A 17,553-nucleotide genomic window follows, 5' to 3' on the forward strand; every position below is an offset into this window, starting at 1 on the left:
ATAAATATAAGCACAAGGCCCAAAACAACAGTAGGCGTCTCTTTGCCAGAAAAAGAAGGCAAAGGGGTGCAAAGTGAAAGCCAAAAGGATCCTTCCTGATCCAGTGAGAGTGCATGGGAAAAAGCAGACTGCTCTGCTTGGCGCCTTGCCTGCCAGCTTCAGCCATGAGGTTCCCCTCGCAGACTCACATCTGTTGTGTTATTTCCAGCAATTAAGAATCGGGAAACGGGGAAGTTCATATTAAGTGAAGACAACTACGTGCCAGATTCGAAGGCCTTTATTGACATGGGCGTGGAGTGGGAATACCGGAACGATGAAGGCAGGGAGATGGTACAGACCATGGGGCCTTTGCGTAATGGGATAGTTATTCTGGTAAGTGAAATGAAACCCCGTCCTGCGGCTCGTATTGTCAGGGTCATACTGAGTCACAGCACTCTTTGTGTATTAGAGATCCCTTTTGTGAATCATGGGAAGACATTTGCTGTAAGAGTAAAAAAGATAAAAAGAGATGTATTTTAATCCCTTTCCCCTCGTTCATTATCACTTACAGGAATCGCATTATACAGTTGCTCCAGGGTTATATGTCAAGCATTTGACATTCCTGATTATTTCCTGTGGAAGACCTAGAAAATTACCATTATCTAAAGGATATCCAGCCTACTAATCACAGCTGTGATGGGAACATGAAGAGAAAAATCAGTGCAGCCTATTATAGTTAAATGCATGTTACCTTTTCCCAGCCCTTGCTCCACTTTCAACAATATGCCCTGCACAGTCAGACACGAGAGAGGGCTTCAGTGGTTTATGTGATATCACTGTCTTAATTGAGAGAGAGTTCAAACTGTATTGACTGTTCATTGTAAAAGAATAAATGACATGAGAACAAATACAGATCTTCCGCTTCGGAAATCCAGGCCAGTGGAGCCAGTTGCACTGTGCTGATTTGTACTGGCTGAAAGTCTGTTCTCGGGTAAAAATAAAAATGGCCTTCTTCAAGGGCAGGTTTGATGCATTTGCTTGTGTTGAACAGCACTGTACTCCACACATGGTTCCATCTGTAAAGCTGCAAAATAAACTGGCTCAATGTCCATTTTGTATGAGGAACCACACTTCGATCTGGCAATGAATGTATTATTGCAAGGCAGCTGTGAGAAGGCCTGTGTTGATATCATACAGTGTTGCATTTTTCCACCTGCATCAGTTAGTCTTCATTGACATTCTTTCCACCTGTTTTAGACAGTCAATAAGTTTGAGTAAGTCTTTGTCTTCAGTGAAAGCAGAAATATCATTTTATTGAGACGTTTCTTTCTGTTAGGTTGGAAGGTGGGAACGTACAGCCCTGCAAAGCCAATCCAGCTCAGAGTAACAGCACCCTTTCCTAATATGTAGTATAAGAACCCCAGGGCCACAAGTACAAAAAAAGATGGATTAAGTGGCTGAAACGCACTTAATACACTTAAATGTTGGTCCCGCTTCTGTATCTGTGGCACCATTATTTAAGATGACTTCAAAAATCAGTCTTGAAAAGCTTTTGATCTCCATCTGTTTTGCTGTCTAGGTGATTCCACATGGCGATACCAAGATCTCTTTGACTTACAAATACATGATCCATGAAGACTCCTTAAACGTAGATAACAACAATGTTTTGGAAGATTCAGTCTCGTATGAATGGGCTCTGAAAAAATGGTCCCAGTGCTCGAAACCCTGTGGAGGAGGTAAAAAGAAATGAATAACAAACTGGAAGCTGATGCAAGGAGAGGGAGTTGTGGGGGGGTTAAACATAACCCCATGATCTGTGGGACTTGTTGCCACAAGATATTAATAAGCCACAAGTGTAACAGCATGTCCCTTTAGTAAAGTGTCAGACAAATAAATCACAGTAACCACCATGCTTCAGCACACAAACTGCTTCGGGCAGGGACCAACTTTCTCTTCGGGCAGTTGATTTTATAAATGTCTCATCTGTGACTGACATAAGCATCTGTTACTGTTCTAGAGATGAGCTATCTGGCGATGGTCAGAGCTGGTATATTTCTGATTCCTCTCTATGTTAGCAAGAAATTCTGTGGACTATCTAAGCATTGGCCTTGGGCTGATGAAACACCCAGGTAGCAAATAGAGCACAGACGCTACCCGTTGGTGGATTATTCCTGAGTCCTTTGCACCTGGCAGTCTGCACTTTGCACTGAGAAGAGGCACCAGGCAGCACTTGGCCTAGATACTAAGTCCAGCTCTAGAGCTGGCCTGGGGTTCCAGCTGCCCTCCTGTGTCCTCTTTTGGGTGTGCAAGTATAGAGAACACAACTGAGCCTTTGGATCTTGGACTGCCAAGATGCCTCTTTCCAAAGGAGTCTGCTAATTGTGATTGCAGCTTCATTGTGAAAAGATAACGGGAATTGGTTGCTCTGGGGTGCCAAATGTATAGCTTTTTGTATATATAGCAAAGCAACGCTCATCAGATGAGGTTTGACTCGCCCTCGGTTCAGGCTGTCCTGCTATCTCTTTCATGTACAGTTTGAGTACAGTCTGAGTTGTGTGTAAAAACTGCAAATGCTGGAGATAAGAGGAGTGTCTCTCTTAAGGTTATCAGTTTACAAAATACGGTTGCCGAAGGAAGACTGACCACAAGATGGTTCACCGGAATTACTGCGAACTGATCCAGAAGCCAAAGCCTATTCGCAGAGTGTGCAATCTGCAGGAATGCTCCCAGCCAATGTAAGCATTGCTGTCCATCCAAATTGTTCACAGCCCGGAGCCAGCTGCTCACAGTTGTAGCAGACTGGAACTCAGCGCTTTCAGCTTATCCCCAAGCACCTTCCTCCTACCGACGCTGGGCCCTTATCCTTCTTTATACGCAGCGATGTGGTATCATTGCTAACACATTGCTTAGCGAAATGCTGTTGCTAGGAACAATGGTTCTGAAATAGGTCGAATTGGAAAAATACCGTTGCAGTGATCCAGGCACTTGTGCTTGCCCCCGTCTCTTGGAAATCAAAATCAAGAGTGAAATTATATAGAAATTATATTGGTTTTCAAAGTATGAAGTTCAAATTATGAAGTATGAATTTAAGCATCTAAAACCAAAATGGATAGAGTTATTTTGGGAACAAATGTCATCCCTTACTCTAGTGCAAACACCAGGAAAGCTCTCGGCATATTTTTTAAGATGAAAACATGGGGAAAATATTTGGCTCGTGCCACTAACTGTTTGAAACATTTCTACTGACTTTTATTCCAATCCCAGCACCGCTGGGTAAGGGGTTATTATTCACACTTCCATGTTTTACATAGTGGATTGTTATGGATATATTTATTCACATTTTACAGGTGCTTTTTTGACTGGCAGCAAGTTAACCCTGTCACATGTAGGACTCACATATTGCCCCTGTTGCTACCGCAACACATAAGGAGTAAGTTGATCTACAGCTTTTATCTCTGGGAACCGAGTCTAGATTCCAGAAAATGTCATAAATAAGTAAAGAGTGCCAGCCAAGATTTCCTAAACCCTGCCACAGGAAAAGCTAAGAGAAGGAGAAGCCAAGAATTGTGCTACATGAACACAGCAAAGATCAGGGCTTAATATATTTACCAGAACTGAAGCAATGACCTAGTAATAATAATGATGGGTCTCTGGAGAAGGCAAAACTCTTCTATTACTTAGTTACAAACACCCCTCTGGCTAGCAAAACTATGAATTAAAATAAATGGCAGTTACAGAGGTACATGAGCCGGGGCTGGGGTGGTGTGGGTGCTAAGGCACGTGGTTGACAGCCCAAAGGTTAAGGCCATAGCAGAAGGGTTTGCAGCGTGGCCTGGCAGTTTCCAATGAATCTTTGAATTCAGCTAAATACCTTGTCACAAGGATGCAAAAAAGGAAAGATGCATGAGCCACAGCATCCTGACACAAGTTTTAAAGACTCTGAATTGGAGCGTGCCTGATTTTGGAGTATTGCCAGAGCCCACTATGGAAAAATGGTCAGCTTCAAAATTTAGATCCCGATCTGGGTCCACACCCCAAGAGTCTGGGAATCCTGTGATGCAGGGGTTTGGTTAGGACTCTTCTTTAATTAGATTAGTTTTACTCCTCCGGTTTATAATTTGGCACTGGAAGCACCAAGGATGGACCTTGTCCTGGGTGGAGCATGGATTCATGTCAGGTCTTTCCAAACAGAATATTTTCCAAACAGGTCACACCAGCCTCACCTTCTCGCCCTCAATCATGGAAAGGCAAATCTTGGAGAAGCATCCTTAGCATGGAGCACTGCAGGCGGGATTAAGGGAAGCAGAAACAAACCAGCGCTGTGAGGTTCTGCTCCCTCGCACGATCCCTGGAGCATCTTTGTCCCAGAAATCACTTTAGACAAAATGACCTTGTGCTTTGAGGAGCTTGCTGTATTCCTCTGGGCCATCTCATAAAATCACAGACGTTTGCAGAGGAAATTGCTATACAAAGTTATCCGTCCATCTTCAGGTCCCTGCAGGATGCCTCCCTGCAGCATATTTTCTCCTGCATGGTACAGGCAAAGTTTTGAAGTGTCCCTCACAACAGGAGTCCTTAGCGAAGCTGCTCCCTGGTGCAGCACCTCTCAAATGTAGATTGAAAAATGCCCTAAATTTATTTTGTTTAAATTAAATCCCATTCTGCCAGGTTGTACCTGCCATCCGCATTAAATGCAGCTGTTCCATCTTCAGAGATGGTGATCTGTAAATATGTATAGTCTGTTATCACGTGTACCAGTCAGCATCTAACTAGTCTCAAATTCCCACCAGTTCCTGGTCACTTTTGTTGCTCTCTGACTAAGCTCCCTCCAGTTTGCCTCTACAGCCCTTGGGAAGTTGTGCCCCAAGTCGAATGCTATATTTTAGGTGCAGTCATGTTGGGGGTTTCCAGACAGGCCTCATTGCCAGTGGTAGGTACAAGTGTACTTCAATCCCATTTTAACTGCCCAAGATGCAAGTCCCCCAAAGTATTTAGGCACCAAATTCATCTGAGCCCAACTCCCTTGAGGTGTGCTTGAAAATGGGACATAAGGGCCTTTGGGTAAAATATTCTCAAGTAGCTATGTCTGATGTGTTGTTCTGTCTCGTCTTTAGCTATTTCCACAATGCTGCTTCCCAGCTTTCCTCTCTGACTGTGTTTGTGCTTCAGATGGCTCTTCTCCAGTTGCGTTTTCTTGGACTTTTCCAAGATGAACGTCTCTCTTTTCTCCCCGCATTTCTCCCCCATTGTCTTATTTCTCTGTGCTCCCTGAGACTAGCATTGCCCGTAATTTTAGTATTAACAGGTGAATATCCAAACATCAGCAAGACTCTCCCCAGAGGTGGTGCAAGCACCTACACTGGACTCTCTTAAGAAACATTTGGCTGTTTATCTCGCTGGGACCCTTTGACCCCAGCTGACTTCCCACCCCTGGGGCAGGGGCTGGACCCAATAATCTTCCGAGGTCCCTTCCAGCCCTGATGTCTATGAAATCTATGAAGGAAGTAGCCATTTCAGTTGAGATATTTTATAACTGAATATCCTCCCATCAGCTCACTTTTAGCTGCAGCATTTAAAGGAGTATTTCCTAAAATGCCCTTGGGATAGCTAGTTTATTTAGCGAGCCCCTTTCTATATAATCAGAGCGTTGCAGCACTCAGTTTTACAGTGGGTATGTTGTCTTCTGCCATGCCATGAGGGGATATGTCACTTCTGCTCAGAGTGAGCTGTGATTTCTATTGCAACTCTATTAAGATATTACTTTGTCAGCAAAACATAGTTTGATCAGCTCTATATCTAAGCCTCAGCTTCAAGCTTTGCTTCCCCATGAAAAGAAACCACTTCCTCTGTCTAAACTTTCTCTCTAAACTGAGCCCGGTGCAGAAACGGTATCTCAGAGTGGACCAGAGTCTGGATCCAAGAGAGATGGATACATTCAAAGCATCTTCCAAAATGCTTCAGGGTATTTTGAGGTTCTTTCCTCTCCTTTGTGACCCTTAGTCACCTGCTCCACCCTTCCCTCCATAGGGCAAGAGGCGATACTGGGGCCTTTGGATTGCAGTAGTGCTAATTCTGAATTTACTAAAGAAAGTATGCTTCTCCTCTGTCCATTATGGATTTCCTTTTACCATTAATGGGAGCTATGTATTTGCATCAAGAGGGGACTATGTATCTGTAAGAGTCTGCATATTATCATCCCATTGTAACTGTGCTGCCTACATGCTTCGTGCAATAGTGAATGCTGAACAAAGCAAGATGCTTAGAGGTTAATACTCCATTTTTTTTACAGTATTACTGCAGGGGTTTAGAAGGCTCCTAAGAGAGAATGGATATATTGCTTTGAAGCCTTCATAATTGCCTAACAAACAGCTTGGCTCTTGTCTTTGGTCTTCTGGCAAATTAGGCCGTATTTTTCATGGTCCTTCTAGGTGGTTGGTGGAACTGTCGCCCTATGTGAAGCAGTAAACTCATCTATAAGAATTACTGCTACTCTTTCGCATCTGCTATCAACAGTTGTTTCAGTGGTTTATCTCCCTGTTGGTTTCAGCATGAATTATTTAGAGGTTTACAAATAGCTACTGTTAGGGAAGCTGCAGGGAAATTGTTCTTTTAAATTCAGAGCATCTGCAAAATATACATCTGGCAAGGCTGGTATCCAGAGACCTAATGCAGAACTGTTGTATTGTACTCCGCAGGTAGAGTTACTTGTCCTTGCAGGAGAATATTTGCAAGCCAGTATTTACTATCTGAAACTTGCTTAGAATCTTACTTGTGACCTGCGATTCCCAGGGTGAATTGTATAGAGCTGGGGAAAATTGCAGGCCATGATAATCTTTTCAAAAGCATCTAGATTTACAAAGCTAGCTAGGTGCCAAGAAGACTTTGCAAAGTGCTTACCTGGATTAAGCACCTAAGTCCCACCAGCTTTCAATAAAAGCTGGCTTGATACTGTACGCTGATAAGATGCCTATCTGCTAATAGCTTTGTAAGTCTAGTCTCGCGTTCCACTGGAAGCCAATATAGACTTGTGAATAAGTCGGTGGGATGTCTGCACATGCACTTTAATGTGCAATGAACTATTTTACTGCTATTAGTGTCATATAAAGCCCCATGAAATTACACTAATGCACAGCAAAATAGTCCACTGTTCATTACGTGTCACTAAAAAGTGCAAGTATGCTACTGTGCATTAGCGCAGCCTAATGCGCATTAATTTCGTACTTCACATTGGAGGTACTACATTTAACATGCCTTAGAAAAGGCACGTTAACGCACATGTAGATATGCCCAGTGGGACTTATCTTCTTAATTTGCTTAGGTATTTTTGATATTGGTCATTTAGGGTCTTTCTGGAATGTCACCATGAGATGCTACTTTCCCTAAGTGGCTGGATGCTTTGGTTTTTGGATTAGAAATAGTAATGCCCGTAATGAGAAGGTAGGACACAATTCTTACCCCTCTAATTCCAAAAAAACAAGAGAGTGCACCTACATGGAAATACTCCTGGTAACAGGATGTGGCCAGTTTTGTACAGAGCTATGCTTATGAAAAATAGCTTTCCAGTTTTGGCCATATACATAATATGGGATAATTGGGATCTGTCTGAAGATATTCACAGAGTTTATAGCAATGGTCTTCAAGGAACAAAAGGGGTTAGGTGCCCAAATATCCCTGAAAATCAATATGAATTATGTGTTTTGAGTCCTTTAGTCGGCCTGAGAACTCCAGTCCCAACTTTTACATGCACTCCTTTAAAAAAAACAACTTCTAACCAAGAATACATCAAACAAAGTAGAGTTATATTCAAAGATTTATCTCAAGTGATAAAACCTAATGAGTACTGTCCTAGTTAGAAAGTTAAGTTTGCAAGGTGCTATCTTGTGTAGTTGGAAGAGAGATAAGACAAGCCTTTGGGCTTCAATTGCCTTTTATCAATTCTGGAAAAGAATCAGAGTTCAAGCTAAGTAAATGTTGCAACAATTGCCTTAGTTCATAGCATCTGACAAAGCGAGCTATTGCTTATGAGAGCTTCAGCTTCTCTGAATTAATTAGTCTATGCAATGCCATGCTGCTGTGCCTTCAGTGTAATCTAATTATGTTAATGAATATGACCACATGAAAAAGAAGTAGGCAGTTATCACCTACAGAGCAGAGAGAAGTGAAGGGAGGGAGAAGTAAGTTAAAATGGGCTGCAAAACCTCTGTCTCTTCAGTCCATGGTTTTTGGTGCCTAGTAACATTTTAAACAAAGTTTATGACCCAGTCGGACTATGGCTAACTCTTGACATACAAAGGAATTCAGAGTTCAAGCTTCCCTTATATAAAGATGTACAAAACTTACTTTTATGGGGTATTTGTTCAAGGTCCCTTACAACACAGATCTGCCACAGCATGAACTATAAGCTGCTGGATCTAAAATACTAAGTTAATGAAACAGATTCCTCCTGTTCAGTAACCTAGTGTGGGATGTTAAGACATAAATCAACCCTATCTACAATGGCCAGAAGTGCCAGCACCAAGACACGAGGCTCCATGTTGCATCCTCTTTTCAAAATAGGAGACACTGCTTGGACATATTTAGCCACATGGGTCCAGCTTCTTTAACGTATTTTAGGTGCCTAACTCCTCCTGAGGAATTAGATGGGAGTTAGATACTTAAGTCCCCAGATTTGGGTCTTTTAGGTGGTTTCAGCATTATGGCTGATTTAGCCTTCTCAGAACCATTAGTTATTTTCATTCATTGCTTTCATTTGCCAAATCAACCTTCGGGTAAACTTTAAGTTCTCTTTCAATAAACAGCTTTAACATGACTAATGTATGAGAGAGGATTGTGCCTCACTCGTCCTGTTTTTCTTTAAACCAGATGGGTTACAGGAGAGTGGGAGCCCTGCAGCAAAAGCTGTGGAAAAAATGGCTATCAAGTCCGTTCTGTACGGTGCATCCAACCGCTGCACGACAACACCAATCGCTCTGTTCACACCAAATACTGCAACAACGATCGCCCGGAGGGCAGGAGGCCCTGCAATCGAGAGCTCTGCCCTGCACAGTGGAGGATAGGACCCTGGTCGCAGGTAAGCCTCTGTCAGCTTTGCAATGAGATTGTGTAAGGTGGGAGGAAGAGTCTTCAGCAGTTTGTCCTGTCTAGCCACCGCCAGGCATTGAGTTGGCCAACGTTTGCTTACCTACGTGGAGAGCACGCTCGTCTCACCAGGAGAGGCCAGGTAAGTGGGGACAGAAGGGGACATGGCCTGCAGCGGCATCCTGAAGGGTTGCTGTTTGACGGTGTAGAGCCAAGAGTTTCTGGACGTGGTGTCAGCTGCAGGAAGGAAGGAAGCAGCCATTCCGGCCTCTCGGTCCTCTTTGCCACCTGAACTCTTGTGCTAGACTGACTTAATTTGATGAAAAGTCCAGCATATTTGTTGGGTGTTTGGTTTGGGTTTTTTTGGTTATACAAGTTGCACCCCTCCCTTAAAGTAAGCACTACAGCCAGGACTGTCAAAAGCTGAGCGTCCAAGCCTCACTGAAATGAAATGGGAGTCGAGCATCTTAATTTAAGAAATGCCCCTGCAGGGTGAGGAAACAATTTAAGTCTGATAAAGGTTTTCTAACTGAGAGCAAACGGACAGGAGTTCCTCTCCCTTGCTACGTTCTCATATGGCAGGAATCCAGCCAAGTGCAAGGAGTCAGGAGACCTAATTCTTGCCCTCTCCTGCTGTTTGCCTTTGGGCAAGCCAGGTAGTCTCCTTGTACTTCGTTTGCCTCTTGCAGAGCATTTACCTGAACCAGGAAGTCTTGGTCTGTTCATATTGACAAATACTCTGCCGTCACCAGATAGCGAGTGGGGAGTAAGTGCTGTGCCACAGCGTTGTGTTCAACTCTTCCCGTTTGGAGTTTTGGCATCTTTCCAGTTGGTCGTGCACTTCTTCATGATGCTGCTTCAAAGAGGGGCTGTGTTGTAGCCCAGCATTTACATGTTAGATCTTCACCATATAAATAAGACCTGAAGAATTCATCCTGAGTTTTAAGTATCACAATTAATACAGTTTAAGATACATGTGAGGAAGCAATGTCTTGCATTGCAGCAGTTTTCATGTGTGACTTAATGTGCTTCCCACCATAAAGATTTTACACTTTTTCACGTGTGCTGGTGTGTCAGAGGTCTCCAGGCTGGTGCTGTGCGTGTATATATGCACATATCTAACGTCTGGCAAAATTCTCAAGTCAAATTATGTGCAGCCCCTGCTGCAGCTTAAGACAAAAAGAGACCCAATACACGATAGGTGAAAGATGAATCAACACCTAACTGATGCCTTCTCTCCCTCCCCAGTGCTCAGTGACTTGTGGGAACGGCACGCAGGACCGCCAGGTTCTGTGCCGGACAAAAGACAATGCCATTGGCTTCTGCAAAGACGATAAACCCGAGACTGTCAGGATCTGCAGACTACCTCCCTGCCCCAGTGAGTGCTTAGCTCTTTGTCTCTGTGACTGACATGTACGATTTGGGGGAAAAAAAAATTCAACTGCATTTGCTGCAATTCTTGAACTGAACTTGCATGCCTGCAAGAGAGCCCTGCTTGGGGAGCTGCTGCTTAGCAATATAGGCCATAAATCAAGTGCCGGTGGGAGGAGGATGATTCCAAAGAGTTTTGTTTGTGCGGCTGCCATACGGACCTGCCAGGGGTAGTTTGCCACGCTCCCTATGCCTCTGAAAACGTGACAGTGTGGACAGGGGATACCAACTAGTGCAGGCTGGAAGCCAGGAGGACAGGCCCCACTCCAGTAGAGGTAAAAGATGTCAAAGCTGCTGGTTAACAGCTCCCCCTTGGTTAGAAACCTGTTACCTGCTGCTGGTCAGTGTTGGGGCTTCTCCACAAGATACCCAAAAAAAGCAGTACCAGCCATGCAGACATGGGCCTTCTCCTGCTTCAGCCACCGCCAGTGATGACAGCTCAGGGTCTCACTTCTTTCCTTCTGTGACAAGAAGCCGTCTTCCTTGATGGGTCATAAATTGTTGGCTGCTTAGGCTAAAATATTAATACCTGTCTGTCCTCACTGGCCTGTCTGCCATTTGCATATATTACCTAGGATCATTTTTAAAATTGTAACAGTTAAGATTTAATGAACAACTTCATATTGTTTATAAATTAGTTCTCAACATTCGCATTGCTATTTTGTAAGTATGAATATGGTCACTTTTCTAACATGATCACCAGGCTCTCACTTATCAATCCCAGCCCGGAGACTTTAAGCAGAGCAGTTAGGCCCAGATCTGATGGCCCTTAAAATGCCGTGCAAAATTAGTACTTCTCCTTCTTCCTTCATAGCTTGCTATCACACTCCGAGCACAGGATGGGAGGCCTTGAACTTGCAGTCCATTACACAGCGTAGCAGCGCTCTACTTGTCCTCCGAGCCAGCTCAAGCTGTATACGGCGATTTAGTTGAAAATCTGTTTCTTGTTAACACATCTTGTATTGACTTATTTTTCCCCTTTTGTTCTAGGAAATGTTTCTGAACTGTCAAAGAAAACCTACATGATACAATGGCTGTCGAGACCAGATCCGGACTATCCCATCCAGAAAATCTCTTCAAGTAAAAGACCCATTTATAACTCTGCCTTTGCCCTTAAATGCATGCCACATCAAATGTGGACTTTGCCTTTTGCTCTCTTCCTCTCTCTATATGGAAAATTCCCTTGACTTTTCCAAGTCAAATCTTGGGCTGAATCTTTATTTCACGCTGTGCCCTGGGTGCACAGTGTCTTTCTTCTCTGGAGCTGCTATAGCCCTGGTGGTGGAGGTCTAGAAGTTGGCTGGATGTGTGAAGTAGGATCTCCACAGTATGTTGCAGTCCTCTGAAAGGGAGCTGGGATCAGTTTGCTTGTCGCTTGGTGATGGTGAAAAAAGGCTCGTACTGGTTCATGATGTTCAGTTTGATAGCAAAACTGAGAACTTATTGTGAATGTGATCACATCACAATAATGACACCTTGTAGTGCTAAAGTTCTCCTTTATCTAATGGCCCTAAATCCCATAACACTCTAGTTTCAGTTTTTCTTACAGGGTAGTCTGTTGGATGAAAGAATCGATTCATTCCATCTTCCGTCGCGGTGCCATTGCTTGCTCACCTGTGCTGCTCCACTGTATTCCTGACCTAAAATTTGTGTTCGTTACTGTGACGGGCTCATTACTTACCAGTAGCTCCGTTTCTGTTTGTACTTTAAATGCTGCTCCTGTGCCGTATGCTTTCTTCCAACTTCTCTGCTTGTGTTTTCAATATTTTATTTCAAAAGCTGCGACATTTGTTTTTCTTCACACAGCTTTGCCAGTTTTGCAGGATTTTTTTTTCCCCTTTTTATAAAATGCAAGTGGTTCGTGCAAAAGGTTTGTGAGTTTAAGTGGTCAAGGCAATATGACATTTTCATTCCTATGATGTCTCACCCTGCTCAACGTTGGGCTACTTCTGATCATTACATCCATTGGTCTTTTTTCACCAAATGCATGTTTGACTCGATTGGTACGATCGTGTGTGCGTGTGTTCAATAGACGTGTCAACTGGCAAACATAACAGTGTGAACAACGACAGAATTACCTCAATTTTTATTGCTTTTTTGCTTAGGAAAAAAAAAAGATTTAGAAAAATGCCTTAATGTTGAAATGTAGATGGCATTAACTACAAGATCCAGCTTTAAATACAAACAGTACATTGGTACCACGAGTTAATCTTCATATTCAGCATTTTTACTTTAATGATATTAGAAGGAAGCAGATTTAATCCATGGTTAATTTGCACAGTCCATGCTCATTTCGTGAAGAAAAGGTCATTACTTAACTTCTCAGCGTTGAATTGGCATTGTTGCTGTACCTCACATGTTTGCATTGAGGATTTGGAATCATAAAAACCATTTGACATCCAGTAACCGTAGAAGCACATCGCTTTTCAGACAGCAGTCCTTGGCTTAACACAGCACATTGCTACCTTACTCCATTGCTCATATCCCTTAGGAAGATAGCACTTTGGATCGTCAACAATGTAGCACTTCAAACTTGTCATTATCATGTGATCACATATTTAAATTTTGCTGTGAATATGATGATTTCCTGAAACATGTTAACAATTTACCTGACAAGGTGAAAAAGCAAAGACACGTATCTGGCACTGAATACTGTTATGTAAAATTATTGGTGTTTAACTGTATAAATATATTCATGACTGTTACCTTTAACTAGACAACTGTTTAGTGATGTTACAAGGTATGGGTGGCTATAGAGAATGGTGCAATAAGGTATCTGGGCATTGTGCACTATGTCTATATGCACTTTGGTTTATCAGGGATATTTTATTAGTGTTTTGTATGTATTTAACATAATATTAAAGATGTGCCAATTCAGTTTGCTTTTCAATATTTTTTTTATGAGACCAATTTGACGTGTACCAAAGTGACTGTGAAACTTATTTTTTTCTTACTGATGATTTAAAGACCTACTTCCAGTCTGTCATGCCTACTGCAAATAAAACTAATAAAAGTGCAGCAAACCTGGAGACTTTGGTTTGGAACGACAATACCAAATGTCATTCCTGAGTTACGAGGTTCGTGTTTGTTAGTATAAATTATCATATGGAACTAAAGGCTATTCCATAACTGAATCTGATTCTTAGGTAACTTTTTATGGTGAGCATTGCACCCTTTTTTTTTTCCTGGAAAAATAAGGCATTTTTCTAAAGATGCTTCTACTGCCTCTTATAACATATGCCCCAAAAAGAAGCGGCCCTGTTGAACCTAAATTGAAATAGTAGCTTGCAAAAAATATTGAAAAGTTTGAATTAGAGCCAGAGAAATGCAGGGCACAGTGTTCAGAGGGGCCTCAATGCAACGTGTGGCTACACGGACGCACAGTCGTGCGCACAAAAGCTTGCACCTGCAGCTGGAGAGGCCAGTTTGAACACGCGTCCCGAGCACAGTCTTTCTGCTCCGAAGGGAGTTGTCTTCTGGGCGCCTACTCAATTTGAGATTTGGAAACTTTGAAAATGCATTGACTCAAGGAATTGTATGTTTGTTTTTCTACAGAAAATGCGGGAGTCAGTGCAAAACTGGGCTGCTTGCAAGAAAAGTGTTTCTAATCCTGTCAGTCATTGCTAGATTTTCAAAGCAAGAGCAATAATCATTAGCATATGCTAGACTGATATGTTTGCCAATTAAACACCTACCATACCCTAGCTGAGGATGAGTGAAGAGACTGCACTTCTGCTTTCTAGATTCACTTTCCTATCTCCTAACCTGCTCCCGTGCTGTAGTTTGATGCAGTGTTGCCGCGAGATTCGACCAGATTTCGCTCTGAGCTGCCAAAGTCTGATAAACTCACCTGGCTGAGCACACCTCTGCAGTCGCACGTGCTCTGAATGAAGGAGGGGACACGCTTTACCAGGACAGAGCCCAGCCCCCTCTGCGTTACTTGGCACTGGAGTATGGGACGATGCTGCTCCCCGCCACGGGGCACTGGGACTGCTGAGAAAATAACCCGTGACCCTACTGATTCCTAGTAGAGGGCAGGCGTCCACAATGATTTGGGGGATGGGTATGAACCTTAGCTGCGTTTTTGCTGCAGTTCCCACTAGCTCCTGGTTCTCGGCATCAAACCAGACAGTGTCTAGCTCTGGGGTGCCCAGGCGTTTGGCGGCAGGTAGCTTGCTGTCCTAGGCTGCACCAGAAGGAAACAGGTGGAGATTTGTAGCCTTGCTGGCTCCTACCATCCAGCGGCTAGGATTCATAGCATCTCCCCTGTCACTGGACAGACCAGCAGGGTCCATGCCAGTGATTTCAGATTACATTTGGATTAATGCTTTGGGAATAAGAAAAGCCCCTTGCATCTCCTTATGCTGAGTTTTGTCACGTGCAGTCGAATGACACCAAACCTAGCCCTGTACATTTGTTGTGGGGCATCTAATACTTGGGGGCTATTGTAATAGTCCCTCCAACCTCAGCTTCGGGAACTCTCTTTGTTTCTCATTGCTATTACACTTCTTTGCTCTGGTTTACACAAGTCAGGACTATGAGGAGCCTCCCTGTCATTTTGGGAAGTTGGCAGGAGTCGTGTGTGCTTGTGGAATAAGTTCAGAGGATTCAAAGGGATTCTGTAAAGGCGTAAAGAGTTTGTGCCAAAGTCTTATCTTGCATGTAGGGAGGGGTTCAGGAGACACCATCCTCGGCATGAAGGGCCAAGCAATGACTTCAGTTCCAGGAACAGCCAGTCCACGCACAGATAAGACTTTGGCTTTCAGACGCTCAGATTTAAATAATCCCATGGCTGAGGTTACTGGCTGTCTACGTGCCATTCCTCCTCGTCCGCAGCAGCATTGCTGTTGTGCTGCAGACCAGTGTTAGACAGGTGCAGGCGCAATGACTTCCTTGTGCAAATACTACTCATTTTAGTGACTGAGGAGCTTCAAGGCACTTTGCAGGAGCTGTATAGTCCTGGTAATGTTCTGCTTTATAGCCACCTAGGAAGGCCGTACGACTCCAGCTCGGCTTTGAATCCAGCACTCTGGTAACGTGAAGGCCAAGACTCAGAGCCCCCCATGCAAAATGCAGATTGGGCGCTGTGATCACCTCACTTGCGTGGGTGTAGGATTTAGCTCCAATATAATGAAAAAGGGCCTGTCTGACAGTATCCTGTCCCAGCTTGTACTCCAAACCTTGTCCCCATTGCCCGGCTTCAGCAGCGGTCGGTTCCCTCTCACTTTTAGGGCACTTGCTTTAAATGCTTTCTGTGGGCACGAGCTTTCTTTGTCACGCGCACTTTATTTACCTGTCCTCTCTCTCTTTCAGAGGAGCGGTGCCAAGGCGACAAGTCCATGTTCTGCCGTATGGAGGTCCTCTCTCGGTACTGTTCAATTCCTGGTTACAATAAGCTCTGCTGCAAGTCCTGTAACCTGTATAACAACGTAACGGAGGACAGCAACGTAACCGATTCCAGCGTCGATAAAACGAACGTCATAGAGGAGGAGTTCCTGTCTACCCTCGCCACTCCCATCGCACAGCCCACGGCCAGTCCTCTTCCTGTCCCCAAATCCACGGGCACGGCCGCACCTTCCAATACAACTGACGACCACCCGGAAATTAATGCGGTAGATGTGCCCTATAAAATTGTCGGGCTGGATAACGACGTCTCTCAACATAACATCATCACGCGAAGGAGACTGCCTTATGAAAGGACAAGGAACCAAAGAATTCAAGAGCTGATTGCTGAGAAGAGGAAAAAAGAGACTCTAAGGAAGATAACTTAAAATGGAAACGTGGCACAAACAACATTTTTTTTCTCTTATAGAGATGTTACCAACAACCATAGTAATGCCCATGTCATAGAGACTAAAAAAAAAGAAAAAGAGTGGTGCTATGGCAGAAATGCCAGCCTCCAAAATCTACGGGAAATGGAGCGGTCAGATTGTGTCAGAAATGCTTTTATAAACACAACGATGGCAGGTTTACAGGGTGCTATAGAGTATTAATGTCATATTGATACAGTATTTCACTGAATCCATACGAACCACGGTGCCTAGGTTAGGTCGGCAGGTTTATTAACGGTCTCTGTTCATCTCTCTGCGCGTGTGCGTAACCCCTGGGAGTGCATTCAGCACGGAGAGCAGATCCCAATACCTACCACTGTCTCCACGAGTGGTCAAACATCCAGAGCAAGACCTTTAAGCATTGATAAATCAGGCATGAAATTCACCTCTGGTTCAGGACAGTACGCAAGGACACGCCTGACTTGAAGCACCAAACGGTCCCATGGACTGTACTGATACTACTCGTTTGGTTTCGGTTGGGCTTGTGCTTGTGTGTCCTTTCTTAATTTGGACCTTTCCATGGTCTGGGTAACACTAAAGAAATGCCCAGACATAACCATGGGGATTTTGCATATTCCCATAAACAAGTGTTACGGGATTTCTCTGAAAGTTTGAGACTAAACATATGCACCCAGCATTTGGTTGGATTTATCCCGCGTAGACGGCCGGTGCCCTGGCACTTCTGTTTACAAGGATTTTTATTCTGTGGTCTTGAATTCCTGTAACAACAGCCACAGTGGTCAGAGTTGGCATGTCTTGGGTCTGCCTTTTACCCACACGCTCTTTAACTGAAAATAACTGGATTCTCATTTCCTTTCCTTTTGGTGCTTTGTGAAGAAAATGTAATTTTATTTGTTACATTTTTTCCACAGTACTGTTTTATCCTGGAGGAAAATATTTTGTATTATCAAGACTTCCTTAGGACAGCTCTGTTGTTGCCGAAGCGAACAACTGATTTTTCGTTATGCTTTCTTTATACACACTGTATCAGCCAGCATAGATCTTAGAGACGTGTAGCCTGACAATCCTTTGGGTGCTTCCTCCCCTCAGGGTCTTCCACAAGCTGATACGCCGCAGCATTGTGTTTTCCTTTGCTCACGCTAGAAGATAGATATGGATTGGTTTATAGCTTTCGGTAAAGCCATGCTCACTGTTGAATGCCAACATGTATTGCAAGGAAATTACAGCCTTATAATTATCTTGCAGGATAAGTAACATGTACATTAGGAACTGA

At 43.6% G+C, this 17,553-nt stretch overlaps 1 protein-coding gene across 1 annotated transcript in view; it reads left to right on the plus strand.

The window, feature by feature from the left end:
• The window catches only part of ADAMTS2 (ADAM metallopeptidase with thrombospondin type 1 motif 2), a 312,175-nt gene extending 294,850 nt beyond the window's left edge, over nt 1-17,325 (plus strand). Inside the window, exons 15-21 of the mRNA XM_019506186.1 lie at nt 209-372; nt 1,559-1,715; nt 2,582-2,714; nt 8,842-9,049; nt 10,306-10,435; nt 11,479-11,568; nt 15,802-17,325. Coding sequence (XP_019361731.1) covers nt 209-372; nt 1,559-1,715; nt 2,582-2,714; nt 8,842-9,049; nt 10,306-10,435; nt 11,479-11,568; nt 15,802-16,259 — 1,340 coding nt within the window. The 3' untranslated portion in view covers nt 16,260-17,325. The remainder of the gene's footprint in view (nt 1-208; nt 373-1,558; nt 1,716-2,581; nt 2,715-8,841; nt 9,050-10,305; nt 10,436-11,478; nt 11,569-15,801) is intronic.
• The last annotated feature ends 228 nt before the right edge of the window (nt 17,326-17,553 follow it).

The sequence above is a fragment of the Gavialis gangeticus genome, unplaced genomic scaffold (assembly GCF_001723915.1).
Source record: "Gavialis gangeticus isolate Ggan-Ray unplaced genomic scaffold, GavGan_comp1, whole genome shotgun sequence".
Taxonomy (NCBI): domain Eukaryota; kingdom Metazoa; phylum Chordata; order Crocodylia; family Gavialidae; genus Gavialis; species Gavialis gangeticus.